Source organism: Palaemon carinicauda, chromosome 1, assembly GCF_036898095.1.
Source record: "Palaemon carinicauda isolate YSFRI2023 chromosome 1, ASM3689809v2, whole genome shotgun sequence".
In the NCBI taxonomy this organism is placed as follows: domain Eukaryota; kingdom Metazoa; phylum Arthropoda; class Malacostraca; order Decapoda; family Palaemonidae; genus Palaemon; species Palaemon carinicauda.
Genome location: NC_090725.1, coordinates 1,230,341 through 1,256,258, shown reverse-complemented (window position 1 = coordinate 1,256,258; position 25,918 = coordinate 1,230,341). Strand labels below are relative to the sequence as shown.

Below are 25,918 nucleotides of genomic sequence, written 5' to 3'. Positions count from 1 at the left end.
TTTTTTTAAATATTTAACTTAGCCGGTGAATATATAGCTGCAACTCTGTTGCTCGACAGACAAACTCTACGGGAAAACTCGCCAGCGATCGCTACACAGGTTGCGGGTGTGCCCAACAGCGCCATCTGTCGACCAGATACCCAGCTCTTATGTAAACAAAGACTCAATTTTCTCTCTGTCGACGTGTCGACAAGACGTACTTTACTCGCTGTTGCTAAACTGGAGTTTTTCACATCTAATTGGTGAAGTACTATATTCTGGTTTTGAGCTTTCGCTGTGCAGGGTTTTTCTTCAAACAAATCCTTGAACTCTTTTTTGGTATCGGATTCTTTGTTGATGACTTAGATCGTTTTTTGGAATTTTCCCTTGACCAATTCAAAATGGCTGACCCTTCACAAGTTCCCAAATTTAGGAAATGCAATGCTAGGGACTGTTCTAGGCGTCTTCCGAAGGCGTCTATCGACCCTCACACTGTTTGTTCCAATTGTCGGGGTAAAACCTGTCAATTGGAAGATCGGTGTGAGGAGTGCGTTGGCCTTTCGGAATTCGATTTTATCGAATTTCAAAAGTACACACGTAGGCTAGAGAGAGATAGAGTTAGGAGAAGTTCTTCTCGATCTATTGATGTATCCTCTCCTCATGCCCCACAACCTATTCCTTCCCCTGTAGTGGTTGTTCCTAACCCCCCTCCTAGCACTCAGGAACCATCGATGGCTGACATGATGCGTGCCATCCAGGCTCTGGGTGAGAGAGTTGAGTCCCTTGCAAGTGACCGCAATCAGCTCATGGCGGATGTTAAGGAGCTTAAGTGCCAAAGTGCAGTGGGAAGTGCGAAAGTGCCAAGTGATAGTGTTGTGGACAGTGTTGCGCTTGAGGGTTCGTCTGTTCGTGCCTGTCGTCCTCCTAGTCCGGGACCTCTTGCAAGCTCCCAAGTCCAGGGGAGAAGCAATGTCGTACGACGCATGGGTTCGAGAGGCTTTAATCAGCGAACAGACGTTCCCTCCGTGGTATCGGGCGTATCTCCCCAAGATCGCCCCTACCTACCTAAGACGAGAGAGCCCATTTATACCTCGTCGTCTGAAGGTGTTTCTCGCAAGAAACTTTGGACCAAGGTCTCACGACCGTTAAAACGTAAATCGGTCCCTTCAGGACAAGTCCAACGGCCCGGTTGTAGCCACTGGGTCAGTTCGGACTCGTTGCCGTCATCCGATGACTGCTCACCGCCTAAGAGAGGCAAAGCGGTACCGCTTCAGACACTAACACCGTCTGTCGCCGCACCTGCTCCCGTAGACCCTTAGTGGTCTTTACTGCAAGACATGCAGTCCAAGCTTACGTCTCTGATGCAGGACTTTCATGCGGAGAAGGTTGCTGCCGTACCAGCAGCGAGTGCGGTTCCTAGCCTACAACCCTCCAAGTGATCGGTTGTGCGTCCTGTGGACGCTGAGGTAACCTTCTCACGTACACCAGTTGAGGGAGTTCCTCCACCGATGCGTTCCAGTGTGGGCTGCCAGCCGCATGTTGACGTTAAGCGACGTACGGAGGTTGGCTTTGACGTTCTGGATGTTCAACAACCATCAGAGTTGCCTTGTTTTGACGTGGTGCGTCAACCTCCGCAACCCAGTGTGGTTTCCACTGCGCAACCCAGTCAGTCTAGACAGTCTCGGGTAGACGCTGTGCGTCCTCGCGCTACCATGGTTGTTGACAGCTCACAGACTGTGCAGCAGGTCCATGACGTTGCGTCCGGCTCAGTCACGCATGCACCAGTGCGACCGGACTCAGCGAACCAGCCGTTACCCACTCCGTTGCCGTTTCCTCATCAGTTGTCGGATGAGGAACTTTCTGATGATGATGTTGCTGCACATCAAGATGAACAACAATCAGAATTGGACGAGCCTAAGTCTACTCAACCCTCTTTGGACTTTAGAAAAGTTTTGGCTATTTTCAAAGAGCTGTTTCCTGACCAGTTTGTTTCTGTGGCTCCTCGTTCTCCGCCTTCAGAGTTTGTTTTAGGCATGCCTTCTACCGCACCTGCCTTTACTAGACTCGTCCTTGCACGCTCGTCCAAGAGAGCTTTGCGGGTGATAGGAGACTGGTTAGAGTCCAAGAAGAGTTTAGGGAAGACAGCATTTGCTTTTCCCCCTGCTAGACTCTCTTCTAGATCGAGCGTCTGGTATGCCACGGGAGAAGTTCTCGGCTTGGGAGTTCCTGCCTCTGCCCAGGGCGACTTCTCAAGTCTTGTAGACTCTCCCCGCCGCCTTGCCATGAGACGCTCAAAGATATGTTGGTCATCATCGGACCTGGACCACCTTTTGAAAGGAATCTTTAGGGCTTTTGAAGTCTTTAACTTCTTAGACTGGTGCCTAGGAGCCCTAAGCAGGAAGATCTCTTCGACAGATAAAGAGACTTCTTTGCTCATTATGTCCTGCATGGACAAGGCCTTCCGTGATGGGTCCAATGAGCTTGCTGCATCATTTGTGTCCGGAGTCCTGAAAAAGCGAGAATCTCTCTGCTCATTCCTTTCTGCTGGAGTTACACCGTGCCAGAGATCTGAGCTTCTCTTTGCTCCTCTTTCCAAGTGCCTATTTCCAGAAGTCCTGATAAAGGAAATAGCCGCTTCGTTAGTGCAGAAGGACACTCACGATCTTGTTGCGTCCTCAGCTCGCAAAGCTCCCCCTTTGCCTACCTTGTCAGCTAGACCAAGGATGGACACTCCAGCGTCTCGCTTTATTCCGCCCTTTCGTGGCAGAGCCTCCAGCAGAGGAGGTGCTTGTGCCGAAGGGAAGCGAGGGAAGAAGAAAGGATCCAAGTCCTTTAAGGGCAGAGTCTGACTGCCCGCAACTTCAGACAGCAGTGGGAGCCAGACTCAAGAACTTCTGGCAAGCCTGGGAGAAGAGAGGCGCAGATGCACAATCTGTGAAGTTGCTCAGAGAGGGGTACAAGATCCCTTTTGTACGAAAACCCCCTCTAGCAACGTCTCCCATCGATCTCTCTCCCAGGTACAGAGAGGAAGAAAAGAGACGAGCCCTGAAACTGGAAGTGTCTCTTTTGCTAGAGAAGGGAGCGGTGGTCAAAGTCTCGGACCTTCAATCGCCGGGATTCTACAACCGCCTCTTCTTGGTTTCGAAGAAGACAGGAGGGTGGAGACCGGTGCTAGACGTCAGTGCCCTGAATGTCTTTGTCACAAAGACGAAGTTCTCCATGGAGACCACAAAGTCAGTCTTAGCAGCGGTCAGAAGGGAAGACTGGATGGTCTCTCTAGACCTAAGGGACGCCTACTTCCACGTCCCCATCCACCCAGACTCCCAACCTTTTCTGAGATTCGTTTTCGAAAAGGTGGTCTACCAGTTTCGGGCCCTGTGCTTTGGCCTAAGCACAGCTCCTCTCGTGTTTACGAGGGTGATGAGGAATGTAGCCAAATTCCTCCATTTATCGGACATCCGAGCCTCCCTTTATTTGGACGACTGGCTTCTCAGAGCCTCTTCCAGTCGTCGCTGTCTGAAGGATCTCAAGTGGACTCTAGATCTGACCAAGGAATTGGGACTCCTAGTCAATTTGGAAAAGTCACAACTGGTCCCATCCCAAACTATTGTGTATTTAGGGATGGAGATTCACAGTCTAGCTTTTCGGGCTTTTCCGTCGGCCCCCAGAATAAGTCAAGCCCTGTTATTCATCCAGAACATGCTGAAGAAGGAACGCTGCTCAGTCAGGCTGTGGATGAGTCTGGTAGGGACGCTATCATCCCTGGAACAATTTGTGTCATTAGGAAGACTACACCTCCGTCCGCTTCAATACCATCTAGCTTTTCACTGGAAAAAGGACAAGACGCTAGAAGCGGTCTCGATCCCGATTTCCGAAAAGATGAAGTCTTGTCTGACTTGGTGGAAGGACAATATCAACTTAAGAGAGGGTCTTCCCCTGGCTGTTCAGACTCCCAACCACGTTCTCTTCTCGGACGCATCGGACGTGGGCTGGGGTGCGACATTAGACGGTCGGGAATGCTCAATACTGTGGAACTCGAGTCAGAGGAACATGCATATCAACTGCAAGGAGCTGTTGGCAGTACATCTGGCCTTGAAAAGCTTCAGGTCTCTCCTTCGAGGCAAAGTGGTGGAAGTGAACTCAGACAACACCACTGCCTTGGCGTACATCTCCAAGCAAGGAGGGACCCACTCACTGACGTTGTACGAGATCGCAAGGGACCTGCTCATCTGGTCAAAAGGTCAAGACATCTCTCTAGTAACGAGGTTCATCCAAGGCAACTTGAATGTCATAGCAGATTGTCTCAGTCGGAAAGGGCAAGTAATTCCAACAGAATGGACCCTCCACAAGGATGTATGCAAGAGACTTTGGGCCACTTGGGGCCAACCAACCATAGATCTCTTTGCAACCTCGCTGACCAAGAGGCTTCCAATCTATTGCTCACCAGTCCCGGACCCAGCAGCAATACATATAGATGCCTTTCTCCTAGATTGGTCACATCTAGATCTCTATGCATTCCCACCGTTCAAGATTGTCAACAATGTACTGCAGAAGTTCGCCTCTCACGAAGGGACAAGGTTGACGCTAGTTGCTCCCCTCTGGCCCGCGAGAGAATGGTTCACCGAGGTACTTCGATGGCTAGTAGACGTTCCCAGAAGTCTTCCTCTAAGGGTGGACCTTCTACGTCAGCCGCACGTAAAGAAGGTACACCAAAGCCTCCTCGCTCTTTGTCTGACTGCCTTCAGACTATCGAAAGACTCTCGAGAGCTAGAGGCTTTTCGAAGGAGGCAGCCAGTGCGATTGCTAGAGCAAGGAGAGCATCCACCCTTAGAGTCTACCAATCGAAGTGGGAAGTCTTCCGAGACTGGTGCAAGTCAGTCTCTGTATCCTCGACCAGTACCTCTGTAGCTCAAATAGCTGACTTTCTCTTATACCTGAGAAAAGGACGATCCCTTTCAGCTCCCACTATCAAGGGCTACAGAAGCATGTTGGCATCGGTCTTCCGGCATAGAGGCTTAGATCTTTCCAACAATAAAGATCTTCAAGACCTCCTTAAGTCTTTTGAGACCACTAAGGAGCGTCGTTTGGTTACACCTGGTTGGAATTTAGACGTGGTACTAAGATTCCTCATGTCAGACAGGTTTGAGCCGCTACAATCAGCCTCCCTGAAAGATCTCACTTTAAAGACACTTTTCCTGGTATGCTTAGCCTCAGCTAAAAGAGTCAGTGAGATTCATGCCTTCAGCAAGAACATCGGATTTTCGTCAGAAAAAGCCACATGTTCGCTACAACTTGGTTTTCTAGCCAAAAATGAGCTGCCTTCTCGACCTTGGCCTAAATCGTTCGATATTCCCAGCTTATTGGAGATTGTAGGCAATGAACTAGAAAGAGCCTTATGCCCTGTGAGAGCTCTTAAGTTCTATTTAAAGCGCACTAAACCTTTACGAGGCCAATCTGAAGCTTTATGGTGTTCAGTTAAGAAACCATCTTTGCCTATGTCAAAGAATGCTTTATCCTACTTTATCAGACTGTTAATACGAGAAGCTCATTCACATCTGAGTGAGGAAGACCAAGCTTTGCTTAAGGTGAAGACACACGAAGTTAGAGCTGTTGCAACTTCCGTGGCCTTTAAGCAAAATAGATATCTGCGAAGTATAATGGACGCAACCTATTGGAGAAGCAAGTCAGTGTTCGCGTCTTTTTATCTAAAGGATGTCCAGTCTCTTTACGAGGACTGCTACACACTGGGACCATTCGTAGCAGCGAGTGCAGTAGTGGGTGAGGGCTCAACCACTACAATTCCCTAATTCCATACCCTTTTAATCTTTCTCTTGAAATGTTTTTAATGTTGTTTTTTTTGGGTTGTCCGGAAGGCTAAGAAGCCTTTCGCATCTTGGTTGATTTGGCGGGTGGTCAAAGTCATTTCTTGAGAGCGCCTAGATTAGGGGTTTGATGAGGTCCTGTTGTATGGGTTGCAACCCTTGATACTTCAGCTCCTAGGGGTCGATCAGCATCCTAAGAGGATCGCGAGGCTCCGTAAGGAAGACGTACTTAAAAGGCAGAGTAATTGTTCAAGTCGACTTCCTTACCAGGTACCTATTTATTTTGTTTTTGTTATTTTGATAACTTCTAAAATGAAATAAAAAACTCTTAGCTCATAAAATGTAAACATATATTACTGGTCTCTACCCACCATCCTGGGTGTGAATCAGCTATATATTCACCGGCTAAGTTAAATATTTAAAAATGATATTTTGATTATAAGATAAATTTTTGAATATACTTACCCGGTGAATATATAAATTAAATGACCCTCCCTTCCTCCCCAATAGAGACGCAGTGGGACGAGGAGAAAATTGAGTCTTTGTTTACATAAGAGCTGGGTATCTGGTCGACAGATGGCGCTGTTGGGCACACCCGCAACCTGTGTAGCGATCGCTGGCGAGTTTTTCCGTAGAGTTTGTCTGTCGAGCAACAGAGTTGCAGCTATATATTCACCGGTTAAGTATATTCAAAAATTTATTTTATAATCAAAATATCATTTTTCATATTTTTGGTAATTTTTTGAGAAACTTCAGGCATTTTCCAAGAGAATGAGACCAACCTGACCTCTCTATGACAAAAATTAAGGTTGTTAGAGCAATTTAAAAAAATATACTGCAAAATGTGCTGGGAAAAAAATAACCCCCTGGGGGTTAAGGGTTGAAAATTTCCAAAGAGCCTGGGGGTAAAAGGGTTAATAATGTACAATTACCCTTGAAAAGTAGTAAGAACTTAAATACGATGATAGAAAGCACATGAAAAGAATACTGTATAGGGCAGTACGGTAGTTTACCTAGTGTGTTAGTCAACCGCAGGTAGGTTCTGTTAATGGTCAGGGAGTTGTTAGGTTATAAATTGACTTACTCTAGGGCTGCAAGTATTCGTTCATTCTCACTTTTGCGCCTGTGTCTGTTACCTAACCTCCGTGATAAACGAGGGTTGACTGTACAGTATTTCCTCGGCTAACGCTGTGGTTCCTTAAAAACTGTGAAGTACAAACAAATCAATGGTATATTTTATCACTTCTATAATTTTTCAGAGTTTTTATGGCCTTTATTAAATTAAGCCACACTCCTTCCTGTGAATAAACTAATTTCCATACTCCTCCTTGTGAATAAACTAATTTCCATACTCCTCCTTGTGAATAAACTAATTTTCATACTCCTCCTTGTGAATAAACTAATTTTCATACTCCTCCCTGTGAATAAACTAATTTCCATACTCCTCCCTGTGAATAAACTAATTTTCATACTCCTCCCTGTGAATAAACTAATTTCCACACTCCTCCCTGTGAATAAACTAATTTCCACACTCCTCCCTGTGAATAAACTAATTTCCACACTCCTCCCTGTGAATAAACTAATTTCCACACTCCTCCCTGTGAATAAACTAATTTCCACACTCCTCCCTGTGAATAAACTAATTTCCATACTCTTCCCTGTGAATAAACTAATTTCCATACTCCTCCCTGTAAATAAACTAATTTCCATACTCCTCCCTGTGAATAAAATAATTTCCATACTCTTCCCTGTGAAAAAACTAATTTCCATACTCTTCCCTGTGAATAAACTAATTTCCATACTCTTCCCTGTAAATAAACTAAATTCCATACTCTTCCCTGTGAATAAACTAATTTCCATACTCCTCCCTGTGAATAAAATAATTTCCACACTCCTCCCTGTGAATAAACTAATTTCCACACTCCTCCCTGTGAATAAACTAATTCCATACTCCTCCCTGTGAATAAACTAATTTCCACACTCCTCCCTGTGAATAAACTAATTTCCACACTCCTCCCTGTGAATAAACTAATTTCCACACTCCTCCCTGTGAATAAACTAATTTCCATACTCTTCCCTGTAAATAAACTAATTTCCATACTTTTCCCTGTGAATAAACTAATTTCCACACTCCTCCCTGTGAATAAACTAATTCCATACTCCTCCCTGTGAATAAACTAATTTCCACACTCCTCCCTGTGAATAAACTAATTTCCATACTCCTCCCTGTGAATAAACTAATTTCCACACTCCTCCCTGTGAATAAACTAATTTCCACACTCCTCCCTGTGAATAAACTAATTTCCACACTCCTCCCTGTGAATAAACTAATTTCCACACTCCTCCCTGTGAATAAACTAATTCCATACTCCTCCCTGTGAATAAACTAATTTACACACTCCTCCCTGTGAATAAACTAATTTCCATACTCTTCCCTGTGAATAAACTGATTTCCATACTCCTCCCTGTAAATAAACTAATTTCCATACTCCTCCCTGTGAATAAACTAATTTCCATACTCCTCCCTGTAAATAAACTAATTTCCATACTCCTCCCTGTAAATAAACTAATTCCATACTCCTCCCTGTGAATAAAATAATTTCCACACTCCTCCCTGTGAATAAACTAATTTCCATACTCCTCCCTGTAAATAAACTAATTTCCATACTCCTCCCTGTGAATAAACTAATTTCCATACTCCTCCCTGTGAATAAACTAATTTCCATACTCCTCCCTGTAAATAAACTAATTCCATACTCCTCCCTGTGAATAAAATAATTTCCACACTCCTCCCTGTGAATAAACTAATTTCCATACTCCTCCCTGTGAATAAACTAATTTCCACACTCCTCCCTGTGAATAAACTAATTTCCACACTCTTCCCTGTGAATAAACTAATTTCCACACTCCTCCCTGTGAATAAACTAATTCCATACTCCTCCCTGTGAATAAAATAATTTCCACACTCCTCCCTGTGAATAAACTAATTTCCATACTCCTCCCTGTGAATAAACTAATTTCCATACTCCTCCCAGTGAATAAACTAATTTCCACACTCTTCCCTGTAAATAAACTAATTTCCATACTCCTCCCTGTGAATAAACTAATTTCCATACTCCTCCCAGTGAATAAACTAATTTCCATACTCCTCCCAGTGAATAAACTAATTTCCATACTCCTCCCTGTGAATAAACTAATTTCCATACTCCTCCCTGTAAATAAACTAATTCCATACTCCTCCCTGTGAATAAAATAATTTCCACACTCCTCCCTGTGAATAAACTAATTTCCATACTCTTCCCTGTGAATAAACTAATTTCCATACTCCTCCCTGTAAATAAACTAATTTCCATACTCCTCCCTGTGAATAAAATAATTTCCACACTCTTCCCTGTGAATAAGATAATTTCCACACTCCTCCCTGTGAATAAACTAATTTCCATACTCCTCCCTGTAAATAAACTAATTTCCATACTCCTCCCTGTGAATAAACTAATTTCCATACTCTTCTCTGTGAATAAACTAATTTCCACACTCCTCCCTGTGAATAAAATAATTTCCACACTCTTCCCTGTGAATAAACTAATTTCCACACTCCTCCCTGTGAATAAACTAATTCCATACTCCTCCCTGTGAATAAAATAATTTCCATACTCCTCCCTGTGAATAAAATAATTTCCACACTCTTCCCTGTGAATAAACTAATTTCCACACTCCTCCCTGTGAATAAACTAATTTCCATACTCCTCCCTGTGAATAAAATAATTTCCACACTCTTCCCTGTGAATAAACTAATTTCCACACTCCTCCCTGTGAATAAACTAATTTCCACACTCCTCCCTGTGAATAAACTAATTCCATACTCCTCCCTGTGAATAAACTAATTTCCATACTCCTCCCTGTGAATAAAATAATTTCCACACTCTTCCCTGTGAATAAACTAATTTCCACACTCCTCCCTGTGAATAAACTAATTCCATACTCTTCCCTGTGAATAAACTAATTTCCACACTCCTCCCTGTGAATAAAATAATTTCCACACTCTTCCCTGTGAATAAACTAATTTCCACACTCCTCCCTGTGAATAAACTAATTCCATACTCTTCCCTGTGAATAAACTAATTTCCACACTCCTCCCTGTGAATAAACTAATTTCCACACTCCTCCCTGTGAATAAACTAATTTCCATACTCCTCCCTGTGAATAAAATAATTTCCACTCTCTTCCCTGTGAATAAACTAATTTCCACACTCCTCCCTGTGAATAAACTAATTTCCACACTCCTCCCTGTGAATAAACTAATTCCATACTCCTCCCTGTGAATAAACTAATTTCCATACTCCTCCCTGTGAATAAAATAATTTCCACACTCTTCCCTGTGAATAAACTAATTTCCACACTCCTCCCTGTGAATAAACTAATTCCATACTCCTCCCTGTGAATAAACTAATTTCCACACTCCTCCCTGTGAATAAACTAATTTCCACACTCCTCCCTGTGAATAAACTAATTTCCATACTCCTCCCTGTGAATAAACTAATTTCCACACTCCTCCCTGTGAATAAACTAATTTCCATACTCTTCCCTGTGAATAAACTAATTTCCACACTCCTCCCTGTGAATAAACTAATTCCATACTCCTCCCTGTGAATAAAATAATTTCCACACTCCTCCCTGTGAATAAACTAATTTCCATACTCCTCCCTGTGAATAAACTAATTTCCATACTCCTCCCAGTGAATAAACTAATTTCCACACTCTTCCCTGTAAATAAACTAATTTCCATACTCCTCCCTGTGAATAAACTAATTTCCATACTCCTCCCTGTGAATAAACTAATTTCCATACTCCTCCCAGTGAATAAACTAATTTCCATACTCCTCCCAGTGAATAAACTAATTTCCATACTCCTCCCTGTGAATAAACTAATTTCCACACTCCTCCCTGTGAATAAACTAATTTCCACACTCCTCCCTGTGAATAAACTAATTTCCATACTCCTCCCTGTGAATAAACTAATTTCCATACTCCTTCCAGTGAATAAACTAATTTCCATACTCCTCCCAGTGAATAAACTAATTTCCATACTCCTCCCAGTGAATAAACTAATTTCCACACTCCTCCCTGTGAATAAACTAATTTCCACACTCCTCCCTGTGAATAAACTAATTTCCACACTCCTCCCTGTGAATAAACTAATTTCCACACTCCTCCCTGTGAATAAACTAATTTCCACACTCCTCCCTGTGAATAAACTAATTTCCACACTCCTCCCTGTGAATAAACTAATTTCCACACTTCCCTGTGAATAAACTAATTTCTCTACTCCTCCCTGTGAATAAACTAATTTCCATACTCCTCCCAGTGAATAATCAAATTTCCATACTCTTCCCTGTGAATAAACTAATTTCTGTACTCCACCCTGTGAATAAAACTAATTTCCATACTGTTTCCTGTGAATAATCAAATTTCCATACTCTTCCCTGTGAATAAACTAATTCCTACACTCCTTCCTGTGAATAAACTAATTTCTGTACTCCTTCTTGTGAATAAAGTAATTTTCGTACTCCTTTTGAATAAATTAATTTCCATACTGGTTCCTGTGGATAAACTAATTGCCATACTCCTCTCTTGGAATAAACTAATTTCCGTACTCCACCCTGTGAATAAAACTAATTTCCGTACTCCTCCCTGTGAATAAACTAGTATCTATAGTCCTTCCTCTGAAAAGACTTATATACACACTCCTTCCCAAGAAAAAAGACTAATTTCCATACTTCTTCCTATGAAAAAAAAAATTTCCATACTTCTTCTTGTGAATAAACTAATTTCCATACAAAGTATAAGTGAAATATTGAGAAAATTGGAGAAAGGTTCCAAAATTTGAATGAGGGAGTAAGTAACATCAGTGTACTATATATGAAATACATCAAGAGAGTGAGAGATCAAGTCAATATAAAGTTGAACTTAGAATGGAAGGTGAAATGGAACTGAATGAAGTACAGTACATTCAGGTGTCTTTCTCTCCTTCTCATTCCTTCTGCTGCTTGACTCCAACTCCAACAAATGACAGTGGGAATGTGCATCACTTTGTTACCTTGTTAACAATGAAAATAATCTTACTATAGGGCTAATTATTATGTGGTAAGATGTCACTTTTTCTTAAAAGGTTAGATTGTATATATTTTAGTTCATGTTGGAGATGATAGTGTTCTTAAAATATTAATTGGTAATACAAAACTGGTACTGTAATTCTTATAGCTTTTTAGATTGTATGGTTCCAAGAGCATCTTCTAAGCCAAATTTCATAAAGAGCTGATCTTTGTCATAATTTTCTTTGTTATAATGTAAATTGTCTTTAGATGTTTGAATGACATCAATTGGAAGAGTCACCCATTCCATCTCTTAAATATTTTTCAGATGATAAATGTTGAGACACCGGAACATTTCTCTCCAAGAATTTTAGCATACTACTTTGTGCGCCCTCAACCCATGGATGATGGGCGTTGGCTCATCAACATGACTGTTCCAATTCACTTTCGATATCACAGGTAGGATTTTAATGAAAATAAAATTTTATTTTTCAATATTAAACTTACCCGATGATCATATAGCTGTCAGCTCTGCTGCCCGACAGAAAAACCTACGGGCGGAATACGCCAGCGATCGCTATACAGGTGGGGGTGTACATCAACAGCGCCATCTGTCAAGTAGGTACTCAAGTACTCGATGTCAACAAAGAACCAATTTTCTCTCTGTCGTGCCACTGGCAAGACCTACTAAATACGCTGTTACTAACTGGATTTGTTTTCACAACTATTTGGTGAAGTACACTATTCCAGTTTTGAGCTTTCGCTATGCAGGGGTTTTATCTTCATTTCAAAACTTGAACTCGTTTTGGATAGATTTAATTATGGTGACGAAGAGAGTATGGACTCTCTTTCACTTTTAAATGGCCGACCCTTCCCTTAGACGGAAGTGTGTTTAGGTTTTAGTAATTTTGCTTAACACGTTATAGATCTATATATTTTATATCTCTCCGCCTTTATTAGGCCTCTTCGATTAACTTTCCATTTATTATCAACATATAAAAATAAATTTTTATGTTTTGTTTATATGCGACCTTTCCTGATAGTAGGCGGTCCTAACTTGGAACCGAAGTTAATCAACGTTGAGCCCGTTATATCGTATTTAGCCTTTAAAGAATTTAAAACTTTTTAAATTTAATATTTTATGAAAGAATTTCTTTGATAGTCTCGTACTGTTTTCAAAGATGAACTAACGTTTAGTTTTTTTAGTCTACGCAGTTGTTGACGTTCAGGACGTTCAACATGCGCTCTATCGTTACGATAGAGAGAGAGAGTGTTTCACGGTTTCACTTTGCAGTAAGAGTAAACCGATTCTGGCGTTTCGTTCATTCTTTCTTAGCTTAAATGGTTTAAATTCTAAATTAAAGGAACTTTTTATTTGGAAAACCTTTCAGTTTTTTCCTTTAGCAAATAACATGTTTTGACGATATATAATTGGGCTCTTCTCTCAGGTGCGAAATCAAGAGAGAAAGAGAGAGAGAGATAGAGACGGAGGGAGAGAGAGGAGAAAAAACGTTTCGTTCAAGCGGGTAACGTTGTTCACGTTTTACTCTCCTCCCTAGTCGCTGTAGGGGAAGAAGGTAAAACGTTTCTAGGGTTTTATTCTTGTTCCCAGGCTATGTGCGGTGAGAGATTGTAAACGTAGTTTATTTGATCTAGTGTTTAGTCTCTTTCCCAGCCACTGAATTCTTTATCTTTATATATGTTTTCTGTTGCATTATACGACTGTTTTCGCAATTACTACCTTTTAATGAAGGGTAGGATTGCGTGTTTCAGGTAGAAATCAGTAAAAGTTTCGATTTCAGTGAAATAAGTGCAAAACAGAAAATCAAAGTGATAAAGTGATATGCGCAAAGTGTTACAGTGTTGTGTCCGAGGGTTCGTCTGTTCGTGCCTGTCGTTCACCTAGTCCGGGACCTCTTGCAAGCTCCCAAGCCCAGGGGAGAAGTAATGTCGAACGACTTATGGGTTCCTCAGGCCTTGATCAACGAACAGACGTTTTTCCCTCCGTGGTTTCGGGCGTATCTACCAAGATCGCCCCACCCACACAAAGACGAGAGAGCCCATTTACTTCTCGTCTGCGGAAGAGGTTTCTCGTAAGAAACCTTGGACCAAGGTCTCGCAGCTTATTAAGTGCAAGTTGGTCCCTTCCGCGCAAGTCCAACGGCCCAGGTGTAGCCACTGGGTCAGTTCGGACTCGCTGCAGTCATCCGACGACTGCACACCTCCCAAGAGAGGCAAGGTGGTACCGCAACAGGCAGTAACTCCGTCTGTTGCCGCACCCGCTTTTTTAGACCCTCAGTCACAACGGACAGTAGCTCCGTCTGTTGCCGCTTTTGTAGACCCTAAGTGGTCTTTACTGCAGTCTATGCAGACTCAATTAGCTGCGGTTTGCAGGAGTTTCGTGCGGAGAAGGTTAACGCTGCACCCGTTAGCCTACAACCTGCCACGGTTGTGCGCCCAGCTCACGCTGAGGCTGCCTGCTCCCACACTCCGACTGCGGAGAAGGTTGACGATGCACCCGTTTGCCTACAACCTGCCACGGTTGTGCGCCCAGCAGACACTGCGGCTGCCTGCTCCCACACTCTGGCTGTGAGAGCTCCTCCACCCATGCACAGTCGACCCTGCCAGACGCATGCTGACTCCCACAGACGCACGGAGCACTCCGTTGACGTGCGTGTGCTACCACAACAACAGGAGGGTGGAGTTAAGCTGCCGTGTTTTGACACGGTGCGTTAGCCTCCGCAACCCACTGTGGTTACCGCCACTCGCCCGCAGCAGACTAGTCAGTCAGGAGTTGAGGCTTCCCCACATAGCTTTGGTTGTTGCCAGCTCACAGACTGTCAAGCAGTAACGTTGCCTTCTGGTCTGCTACTAATGCACCAGTGCTGTATGTCCTCACGCGCCTGTTGTGGTTGACAGTTCAGTTTTTTGACAGTTCACAGACTGTCTGCAGTTACATAACGTTGCCTTCTGGTCTGCTGCTAATGCACCAGTGCTGCATGTCCTCACGCACCTGTTGTGGTTGACAGTTCAGTTTTTGACAGTTCACAGACTGTCATGCAGTTACATAACGTTGCCTTCTGGTCTGCTGCTAATGCACCAGTGAGACCCTCACTGAGATAACCTAGCTTTTCTCGGACAAGGTTCCTATAGATGAGAAAGTGCTGTTCTCCCTCCAACTGATATTCCTTTGAGGACTCTGTCATTTGGAGAGGAGCCTTAAGCTGCTTAGCCTCCTATCAACTTTTGTCGAGCCTTTGAAGTTTTGCTGTACTATTATGTCACACATAACAAGGCTTCCAGGGATGGTAAATGGTTCCGCTTCAGTCGCTAACCCCGTCTGTTGCCACACCTGCTCCCGTAGTCCCTAATGGGCTTTGCTGCAAGACATGCAGTCCAAGCTTGTGTCCTTGATAGAGGACTTAATACGGAGAAGAACCTTCTGGCCAACAACCTTCCTACCGGTTGGTTGTGCGCCCTGTTGACGCTGAGGTATCCTACTCGCGTCCGCCAGTTGAGGTGGTTCCTCCACCGATGCGACCCAGTGTGGGTTGCCAGTCGCACGTTGACGTTAAGCGACGCTCGGAGGTGGTTGTTGACGTTCAGTGTCACTAGGAAGACGTTCAACAACCAGCAGAGGTGACTTGTTGTGACGCAGTGCGTCAACCTCAGCAACCCGGTAGGGTGTTGACTGCACAACCCAGACAGTCTAGACAGTTTCAGGTTGACTCTGTACTTCCTCGCGTCCCCATGGTTGACAGTTCACAGACTGTGCAGCAGTACCATGATATTGCGTCCGGCTCCGTCACGCTTCCACCAGTGCGACCGGATTCAGTGAGTCAGACGTTGCCCACTCCGTTGCTGTTTCCTCGTCAGTTTCGGATGAGGAACCCTCTGATGAGGACGTTGCTGAACAAGACGATCAACCCCCAGCCCTGCTATCCATCCAGAAGATGCTGAAGAAGGAACGCTGCCCTGTCAGGCTGTGGATGAGTCTGGTTAGGACTCTGTCATCCTTGGTTCAATTTGTGTCACTAGGAAGACTACACCTCTGTCCTCTTCTATACCATCTAGCTTTTCACTGGAAAAAGGACAAGACGCTAAAAGCGGTCTCGATCCCGATTTCCGGAAAGTTAAAGTCTGGTCTGACTTGGTGAAAGGACTTTTTCAACCTTAGAAAGGGTCTTCCCCTGACTGTTCAGACTCCCAACCACGTTCTCTTCTCGGACGTAGGCTGGGGTGCGACATTAGACGGTAGGGAATGCTCGGGATTATGGAACTCGAGTCAAAGGACAATGCATTTCAACTGCAAGAAGCTACTGGCAGTACGTCTGACCTGGAAAAGCTTCAGGTCTCTCCTTCAAGGCAAAGTGGTGGAGGTGAACTCGGACAACACACGGCTTTGACGTTCATCTCCAAGCAAGGAGGGACCTACTCTCTGACATAGTACGAGATCGCAAGGGACCTCCTCACCTGGTCAACAGGTCTAGACTTTTCACTAGTAACGAGGTTCATCCAAGGCAACTTGAATGTCATAGCAGATTGTCTCAGTCGGAAGGGACAAATAATTCCAACATAATGGACACTCCACAAGGATGTATGCAAGAGACTTTGGGCCACCTGGGGCCAGCCAACCATAGATCTCTTCGCAACCTCGATGACCAAGAGGCTCCCAATAGTTTGCTCACCTATCCCGGACCCAGCAGTAGTTCATATAGATGCCTTTCTACTAGATTGGTCACATCTAGATCTAGATGCATTCCCTCCGTTCAAGATTGTCAACAAGGTACTGCAGAAGCTCGCCTCTCACGAAGGGACAAGGTTGACGCTAGTTGCTTCCCTCTGGCCCGCGAGAGGATGACTCACCGAGGTACTTCGATGGCTAGTAGACGTTCCCATAACACTTCCCCTAAGGGTGGACCTTCTACGTCAGCCACGCGTAAAGAAGGTACACCAAGGCCTCCACGCTCTTCGTCTGACTGCCTTCAGACTATCGAAAGACTCTCAAGAGCTAGAGGCTTTTCGAAGGAGGCAACCAGAGCGTTTGCTAGAGCAAGGAGAACATCCACCCTTAGAATCTACCAATCGAAGTGGGAAATCTTCCGAAACTGGTGCAAGTCAGTATCCGTATCCTCGACCAGTACCTCTGTAACTCAAATAGCTGACTTTCTCTTATATCTGAGGAAAGAACGATCTCTTTCAGCTCCCACTATCAAGGGTTACAGAAGCATGTTGGCATCAGTCTTCCGTCACAGAGGCTTAGATCTTTCCAACAATAAAGATCTACAGGACCTCCTTAAGTCTTTTGAGACCACGAAGGAGCGTCGTTTGGTTACACCTGGTTGGAATTTAGACGTGGTACTAAGATTCCTTATGTCAGACAGGTTCGAACCGCTTCAATCAGCCTCCCTGAAAGATCTCACCTTTAAGACTCTTTTCCTGATATGCTTAACCACAGCTAAAAGAGTCAGTGAGATTCATGCCTTCAGCAAGAACATCGGATTCTCATCCGAAACGGCTACATGTTCTACAACTTGGTTTTCTAGCCAACACGAGCTGCCTTCTCGGCCTTGACCAATATCATTCGATATTCCAAACTTATCGTATGGTTGGAAATGAACTAGAAAGAGTATTATGTCCTGTAAGAGCTCTTAAGTTCTTTTTAAAAACCTTTACGAGGCCCGTCTGAAGCTTTATGGTGTTCAGTTAAGAATCCATCTTTGCCTATGTCAAAGAATGCTTTATCCTATTTTATCAGACTGTTAATACGAGAAGCTCATTCCCTTCTGAATGAGGAAGACCAAGCTTTGCTGAAGGTAAGGACACACGAAGTTAGAGCTGTCGCAACTTCCGTGGCCTTTAAATAAAATAGATCTCTGCAAAGATATTCGACGCAACCTATTGGAAAAGCAAATCAGTGTTTGCGTCTTTTATCTTAAGAATGTCCAGTCTCTTTACGAGAACTGCTACAATCTGGGACCATTCGTAGCAACGAGTGCAGTAGTGGTGAGGGCTCCACCACTACAATTCCCTAATTCCATAACCTTTTTAATCTTTCTCTTGAAATGTTTTATTCTTGTTTTTGGGTTGTCCGGAAGGCTAAGAAGCCTTTCGCATCCTACTTGATTTGGCGGGTGGTCAAAGTCATTTCTTGAGAAGCGCCTAGATTAGAGGTTTTGATGAGGACCTTTAGTATGGGTTGCAACCCTTCATACTTCAGCTCCTAGGAGTCACTCAGCATCCTATGAGGATCGCGAGGCTCAGTAAGGAAGACGAACTTAAAAAGGCAGAGTAATTGTTCAAGTCGACTTCCTTACCAGGTACTTATTTATTTTATGTTTGTTATTTTGAATAACTGCTAAAATGAAATACGGAATACTTAGCTCATAATAATGTCAACATGTAATGCTGGTCTCTACCCACCCCCCTGGGTGTGAATCAGCTATATGATCATCGGGTAAGTTTAATATTGAAAAATGTTATTTTCATTAGTAAAATAAATTTTTGAATATACTTACCCGATGATCATAAATTAAAGGACCCACCCGTCCTCCCCAATAGAGACCCAGTGGACAGAGGAGAAAATTGGTTCTTTGTTGACATCGAGTACTTGAGTACCTACTTGACAGATGGCGCTGTTGATGTACACCCCCACCTGTATAGCGATCGCTGGCGTATTCCGCTCGTAGGTTTTTCTGTCGGGCAGCAGAGCTGACAGCTATATGATCATCGGGTAAGTATATTCAAAAATTTATTTTACTAATGAAAATAACATTTTTATAATTCTTACCCAGGAATCATTGCTATTTCGCAATTGAAAAAAAATATGACAGTAACGCTATACTGTATTAGAAAATTTACTCTCCTTGGCAAAGCATGGTAGCTGAGGTTCCTGTTGATAAGGAGCCACCGAGATATACATGTGGATGCTCTTGCCTTGGCTGCTTCCCATGTAAATGAAGCCAATCCCCTTTTTATTATTTTGTTTTGCCACCAGGACATGCTTGTGTTTGCTGGTAAATTCTTTTTTTCAAATTTAATCTTTTTACTCACCTTCTTACCATATAGGACCATAACTATGTATGTTAAACCTCAATTTATAATAGGATGGTTCAAATAAGTTTAGGAATTATATCAAGAATACTTTTTATTTATATGCTCATATTCTCAACAGAAGTAGCTTGAATCAGCTGACGATGTTTACATTTTGTCAGTCGGGCTCGCATATCGTCACCCTCATAAACTAATTGCCTAAGTCATTTTCTCCACTTGTTGGGAACTCAAAAAAAAAAACCTTCTCATTTCCTAATTCTTTATATCATTGTCCTGAGTTTCAATTCACAAATTCTTAGCAGAAGAATTTGTGAATTAGAATTTGTTAATTGAAGCTCAATACAATGATATAAAAAATTAGGAAATGAGAAGGTTTTTTTTATTTCCCAACAAGTGGAGAAAATGACTTAGGCAGTTAGTTTATGAGGGTGACGATATGTAATTTCAAAACTTAAGAAATCTTATAATAGATATTGGCCAAATACCGGTATGCTATAGACTACCAGTTATCATAGTTTACTTGAAGCTATTAGTTCTTAATTTGATGTGTAAATGCATTTGTTTGTTGATTCATTTGTTGTGTCTGATGATGAAACGCATACAAAGCAATGGTCTTCCTTTTTGGGCATCATATGTAGAAAAAGCATGATATAAATAGCTTTATTTTGTTAATTTTGAATTTCTAAAGATAAAGTGAGTAAAACATTTGTAATAACACCATCTTTACATATATTAACAATACTATACTGTATGATATTTATATATGTATATATCCTCGAGAGTGGTAGCTTAAAATCAGATGAGGACAAAATCAGCTGAGTGTTTATATTTCTTGGATGGGCTTGTATAGAAATTTGTTGATTTCAATAATGTAGAATTATTCCTCACTTAGGCTATTTCCTATAAAGATATGCTAATAATAAATAAGGTAAAGATGGATTTATTACCATTATGTGCAAAAGTATAAAGTAAATAAATATAAATACTTTACCTCAGGCCTATAAAGGCAATACTTTATCTCGAACCTATGAATGCTACTCCTTCTATGACCCTTGCCAACTGAACTCTAATCTGGTTATCTGTATTTAGTCCATTATATTAGAAATTTGTTATAACCATGTCCGTTATCACAAGGCTCTACTGTATCATTTTTTTTGCCCTCTTGGAAGCGTGTAATTCAGCATTTTATTTTCAAAGGTAAGATTCATGAAAAACTGTTTTTAAACTAAAATCTATTTTCTGGGCTCAACCTGTGCCGCTCCATGAAATGCTCCTTTAGCATCATTTCTAAGGTATATTTCTGCTATATATTACCAGAGAAAAAGTTGCATTAGAATGCTAGGGATGAACCCAGCTCGCTCACCTATATAAGGTGTCAGTATAGTAACTGGGGCGTGAAAACCACTGTCAGAGGTCTCGTGCCATTTAGATCTCTCCTCTTCAAATTCCCCCGTTACTACGAGGTGCCGTTCTACATTCCACTACTGATCGCTACTACTACTACCTCCACCCACGCGATCACCTTCACTCCTCATAGCACCCAAGCTTGGGCCAATTTTGGGTGGGAAAGCAGTGGGTGGGTTCACTGGGCAGCACAGGTCTCTCGCCCAGAAATAGATTTTTCCTTCGTCAAAATCCCTTATTTCCATACTTTTGAATGCTGGTAGTTTCCTAGCCCCTCATCACTTCAGTCAAAAGGATATGTTTGGTAAGGTTTCGTAACTTCTATAATCTGAATCATTTTCTGTATTGTTATTTATTGGCACTTGTCCTCCACCAACTTCTTGGTACATGGCAGGTGGGTGGTGGTAGGTATAGTAACCCCTCGAGAGGAAATTTATTATAATTTCTTATTGTTATTTTGAGGTTTTTAGGCTGGCATCTTTGAAGCATAATAGTTTACTAGTTGGAGGTAAGTTTGGAAATAAATTATAGTTTAAAATCATGTTTTTTTATCAAAGTGTTTTTTTTTTTTCAATTAAAGAAAGGCAATGAATTTTGAGTAAATGTTCATAAATATAAATTTCTTTCAAAAATTGTTTGTTCCGTAACTGGAATACAAACCTATGCTATTTATTTAGGGGTATTACTTTTGGCGAAGCTTAAATGACGAGCCATTTAAATTTAGCAAGAGTTAACTACCCATTCCGCTAGTTAGCGGGGTAGGGGGGTAGCTTTCTACTGCTCCCGCTCACACTGTTCTTCATCTTCACCAAGTTATATTTTGGACTTCCATTAATGTTTTTTGTTTGTGCTTTCTCTTTAATAGAGTGTGCTTGTGTTGACTTCTGCTGACCTTGTGTACCTGCCCTGGACTTTAAGGCTGGCCCTGCGGTACCTTCATGCCACACCCTTTGTCCCGCCTGCAGAGGTCAATGGTGTGATAGTAGTAATAAGTGTAATGAGTGTCGGGAGTGGTCTGCCTTCCAGTGAGAGAGGTTTGGATGATGACAAAAGAAGTCTAAGCGGGATATTTCTCCTTCGAAGGTAGAAAAACCAAAGACCTCTTCTTCTGCCTCCCGACCTTCCTCCGAAGCTCCTATTCGTTCGGCCTCTTCCGAGAGACCGTCGGGCAGTAGTGTAGACCCTTTAATTTTTGGCTAACCCCGGTCCTCGAGAGATGATGTTGCTTCTAGCGAAGCGGCCCAACCTCTCCCCCCAGGTGAAGCCTTGTCTATGTCTTCTGTGTTACAGGTATGGTTGTCCTTGGGGCTTCCGAGTCCTCCCTCCAAGGACTCTTTGCTGCAGCTTATTCTCCGTGGTGCGATTGCACAGCCCTCGTCGACTTCGTAAGTGGATCCTCAATCTCTTGTCGACGTTGTGGTGTCAGAGGCGTCTTCTGTAGCCGCTGCCGACGCCCCTGCCCCTCCAGATTCTCCAGCTGTTGCTGCCTAGTACGTTTCCCCCTTCCTGTTCATCCTTTGAGGGGGAAACTAAGGCCCTTGTCTGTCTTTCCTGCGAGTGTTTCTCTCCCTTGGGGGAGTTCTCTCATAGAGACTCCTCTTCGGAGGACTGCTGCCCAAGGTCAGCATGCTGATCCAACGGCCCCTAGAGGGCATCTTCGTCGCAGAGCTCGCCTTCTGCTTCGCCTTAGAGGTTGCCCTTCACCATTGGTGAAAAGGCGTCTCTTTGACTCTTCAGCCTCGTCTTCTCAGCCATTCCCCGCTTCTTCTGGCCCTCGACCTTTGCCCGTCCCTGGTCCTTCTCCTGATGACGCTGCCGTCCTCAGACTTCGGCCCTGGACTCTTCTGCCGATCGTTCGCGATCCCCATCGATGGATGTTCGCCCTTCCAAAGGGCACATCCCTGTTCCTGTTTAACCTTCCAGCTGACTTGCTGACCTGCCATCACCATACCTGTCTCCTGTACATCCTCTGGATGTTCTATCTAAGGGTTCAGCTGCGCTCTCCAACAGCACATCAGCGCCAGCCTACACTCCAACGCTTTCCAGAGCATCTTCGATCTCCAGCGTGTCAGTGCTCTTCAGCGCGTCAGCGCTCTCCAGCGCGTCAGCGCGTCAGCGCTCTCCAGCGCGTCAGCGCTCTCCAGTGCTTCGACGTTCCCTTGATCGCCAGCCTTCTCCTGCTTGTCCTCAGCGCCCTTCAATGCCCCAGCGATCTCCCGATCGCCGGTACTCTCCAGCACAGCCCCGCCGTTCCAAAGAGCAGCGTTTACCAGCTCACCAGCACTCGCCAGCCAACCTACGCTTACCAGCGCAACTGCGCTCTCCAGCTCAAGCTCGTCAGTGCTCCCCATGACGTCAGCGCTTTCATTTGCAGCCTTGGTCTCCGGCTCGCCAGCGCTCTCCTATACGAAAGCGCTCTCCTATACGAAAGCGCTCTCCAAACCAACAGCGTTCTCCTGTACATCAGTGCTGTCCTGCGCGCCAGTGCTCTCCTGCGTGCCAATGCTGCCCTGCGTGCCAGCACTCTCCTGTGTGCCAGCAGTCCACTGCGCACCAGCGCTCTACTGTGCCAAAGGTCTCTCTAGCTCATCAGTACCCTCCGGCTCGCCAGCGCTCTCCAGCGCGCCAGGATCCTCCTGCGCAGTACTATTCTGCGTCCCCGTGCTCTCCTGTGCGCCCTTGCTCTCCTGCGCATTCTCTGGATTCAGCGCACCAGCAACATGTGCAGTGCTTTACTGCATGCAGTGCTCTCCTGCATGCCAGCGCTTTCTTGCTCACAAGCGCTCTCCGACCCACCAGCGCTCGCCAATGAGCCATGGCCATGGGCAGGTTCTACAGGCTCCTGGGTTTAAGGAACATCGAATCGACAGGTCACCATCGCCTCATTTCCCTCCCAGCAAACGCAATACAGTGCGAAAGCTGGGGAAAGGAGAAGGGGTCTCCACAGAAGGGTTCAGGATCCCGAAGCTGCCTTCCTCTAAGGCGGACCCATCAATAGTAGAAACTCCTCGCAGGGAACCTTTGGTCCCGTCCCCTTCAGGGGAGCTGTCTGACTGTGCGTCAGTCAGTCAGCAGCCGTGGTTCAGTGCTGTGGTCAGAGCAGTGGTGCAAGCTTTCAAGCCTGCTCTGTCTGCCAGTTCTACAGAGCATCTCTGAGGGTAAAGGTGACTCCTGTTAGGCCATCGAGGCCTGCTCTTCCTGCATCTTCCACCAGACACTCTCCTACCTCACCTCCGCTGAGGGAGTCGCGCGAGGAAGGGGCTTCCTCTCTTCGACCTTCGGAGGAAATTTCCTCTCGCACGGAGAGTTCTCCACCACTGATGGAACTCAGGAGGGACATGACAATCCGGCCTTCAATGCTTGAGTCCTACATCCTTCCTTGTAAGGAACCTAATGACTCCAAGACTCTTCCAAAGTCATCTTTAAGGATTTCTAAGTCTACAGATACAGCCAGTCACTTGAAGGATGTCCGCAACCTACCCCGAGAAGAGCTCTCTGGGATGGAAGAAGGAGACTTCGCTGCAAGTCCAACGTCGTAAGGAGAGCAGAAAGAGTCGGAACATGTATTCTGGCAGGTTCTAACTCTCATGAGGGTTCTTAATGGGTTTACTGACCCAGATATATCCATACGAAAGGGCAAAGACACGGTCTTAGACCATGTCTTTGGCACCCAGAAGCCCTCAAAGACCAGCGCAGCCTTGCCTTGGTCTCAGGGACTAAAGGGTGCGAGGGCTAAGATTGCCCTACAGCTCTCTGAGCTCTCCTCCTTCCAGCGTTCCAGCTCTACCACTAAGCTTCTACCTCCTCGTCTCCAGCAGAGGAGGTATTTCGAGATCTTAGACGAGCCTCGTCCACCCCTTGAAAGAGCTCACCAAGGGAGTCTTTCTAGAGAAACTATCCAACCGACAGGTCTCATTCTCAGCAACCGAGCTCACCAAGGGAGTCTTTCTAGAGAAACTATCCAACCGACAGGTCTCATTCTCAGCAACCGAGATCCTTAATCAGGAGAAGGTCACAAAGTATGCCATGCAGGCTACTTCGTTGCTTGATGTTTGATAGGGACCTTGGGAATCTTGGTACGAACTGAATATTTCTCCAAGGAATGTACCAGGAAAGCAATTGAGACTTTAATGTTCTCAGGCACCTGCACAATTGAGTTTCTTGCCCATCAAGTTTCAAATTTATGAGCAAATACCATTCTGAAATGTCTGGACTGGGTGTCTGAGAGATTCCACCAGTAAGTCCCAAATGCCAAGATCGCCAGACTCAGGAATTCCTCTCTAGAGGGATCCCATCTATTTGAGCCTAAGGATATAGAACATGCTCCTGAGAGATGGAGGAAGTCCCATCAGGACTCCCTCCTCCATAGGGCTTTGACACCCAAGCCCTATATACCACCAGCTCCTCAGTGGTCCCGTCCAGCCAAGACCATGACGAACAAAGCAGCAGCGAAGACAACAGTGTCTAAGAATCCCATTCCTGCCAAGGACAAAAAGGGCACAAAGTCCTCCAGGGGAGGAAAATATCCTAGAGGGAGTGGCAGAGGCTGCAAACACTGAGATAGACATTCCCCCTGCTTGTCCACCAGTAGGGGGATGCCTACAAAGTTGCTCGGACAGGTGAAAGCAACTCTGGGCCGAACCCTGGACAATCTCCGTGATTTATTCAGGGTACCGCGTCCCGTTCATAACTTCTCTCCTTCCCCTGACTAGGAATCCAGTGTCAATAGACTCCTTTGTGATGGGATCAGCAAAGGGGCTAGCCCTCCGGGCAGAAGTCCAGACCCTGTTGAAAAAGGGCACTCTCCAGGAGGTCCTTGACAAGTCTCCAGGCTTCTTCAGTCGACTCTTGTGAAAAAGGCGTCTGGAGGCTGGAGACCAGTTATCGACCTCTCAGCTCTGAACAAGTTTGTCAAACAAACTCCGTTCAACATGGAGATAGCAGACACTGTCAGACTAGCGGTAAGACCACAGGACTTTATGTGCACACTGGACCTAAAGGACGCGTTCTTCCAGATTCCAATCCTTCCGTCTTCAAAGAAGTACTTAAGATTCAGCCTAGACAACAGGAATACCAGATCAAGGTGCTGTGCTTTGGTCTTTCCACAGCACTTCAAGTCTTCACCAGAGTGTTTGCCCGAGTGTCATCTTGGGCACTGAGGATTGGCATCTGTCTCCATCGTTATCTAGAAGACTGGCTAATCCTAACAGACTCGGTGTCAACCCTTCTTCAACATTGAGACAAACTTCTGAAGTTTTGCCAAGATAAACCTCGAAATGTCCTCCATGCTTCTTACGCAGAGACTGGTATACCTAGGCATGATAATAGACACCAATCTCCACAAAGCCTTCTCATCAGTAGACAGAATATCGAACGGTCGCCTCAGGATGAGATCCCTCGAGTGGCAACTCAAGTCCCGGTGGAATCAGACTCTCGATTCCCCGAACATCCGGATCCATATGGGATCAGGGGAACAGACAGACCTCAAATGGTGGGTGTCAGACAAGTAACTTCTCGTCCTCCTCCCAGATTTGATGCTTTTCTCAGACGCTTCAGAAAAAGGGCGGG

General features: G+C 44.5%; 1 protein-coding gene across 1 annotated transcript in view; it reads left to right on the top strand.

The window, feature by feature from the left end:
* Nucleotides 1-25,918, top strand: part of LOC137641351 (phosphatidylinositol-glycan biosynthesis class X protein-like) — a 114,384-nt gene that overhangs the window by 75,030 nt on the left and 13,436 nt on the right. The window contains exon 4 of the mRNA XM_068373824.1: nt 12,222-12,352. Within this exon, the coding sequence (XP_068229925.1) occupies nt 12,222-12,352 (131 nt within the window). The remainder of the gene's footprint in view (nt 1-12,221; nt 12,353-25,918) is intronic.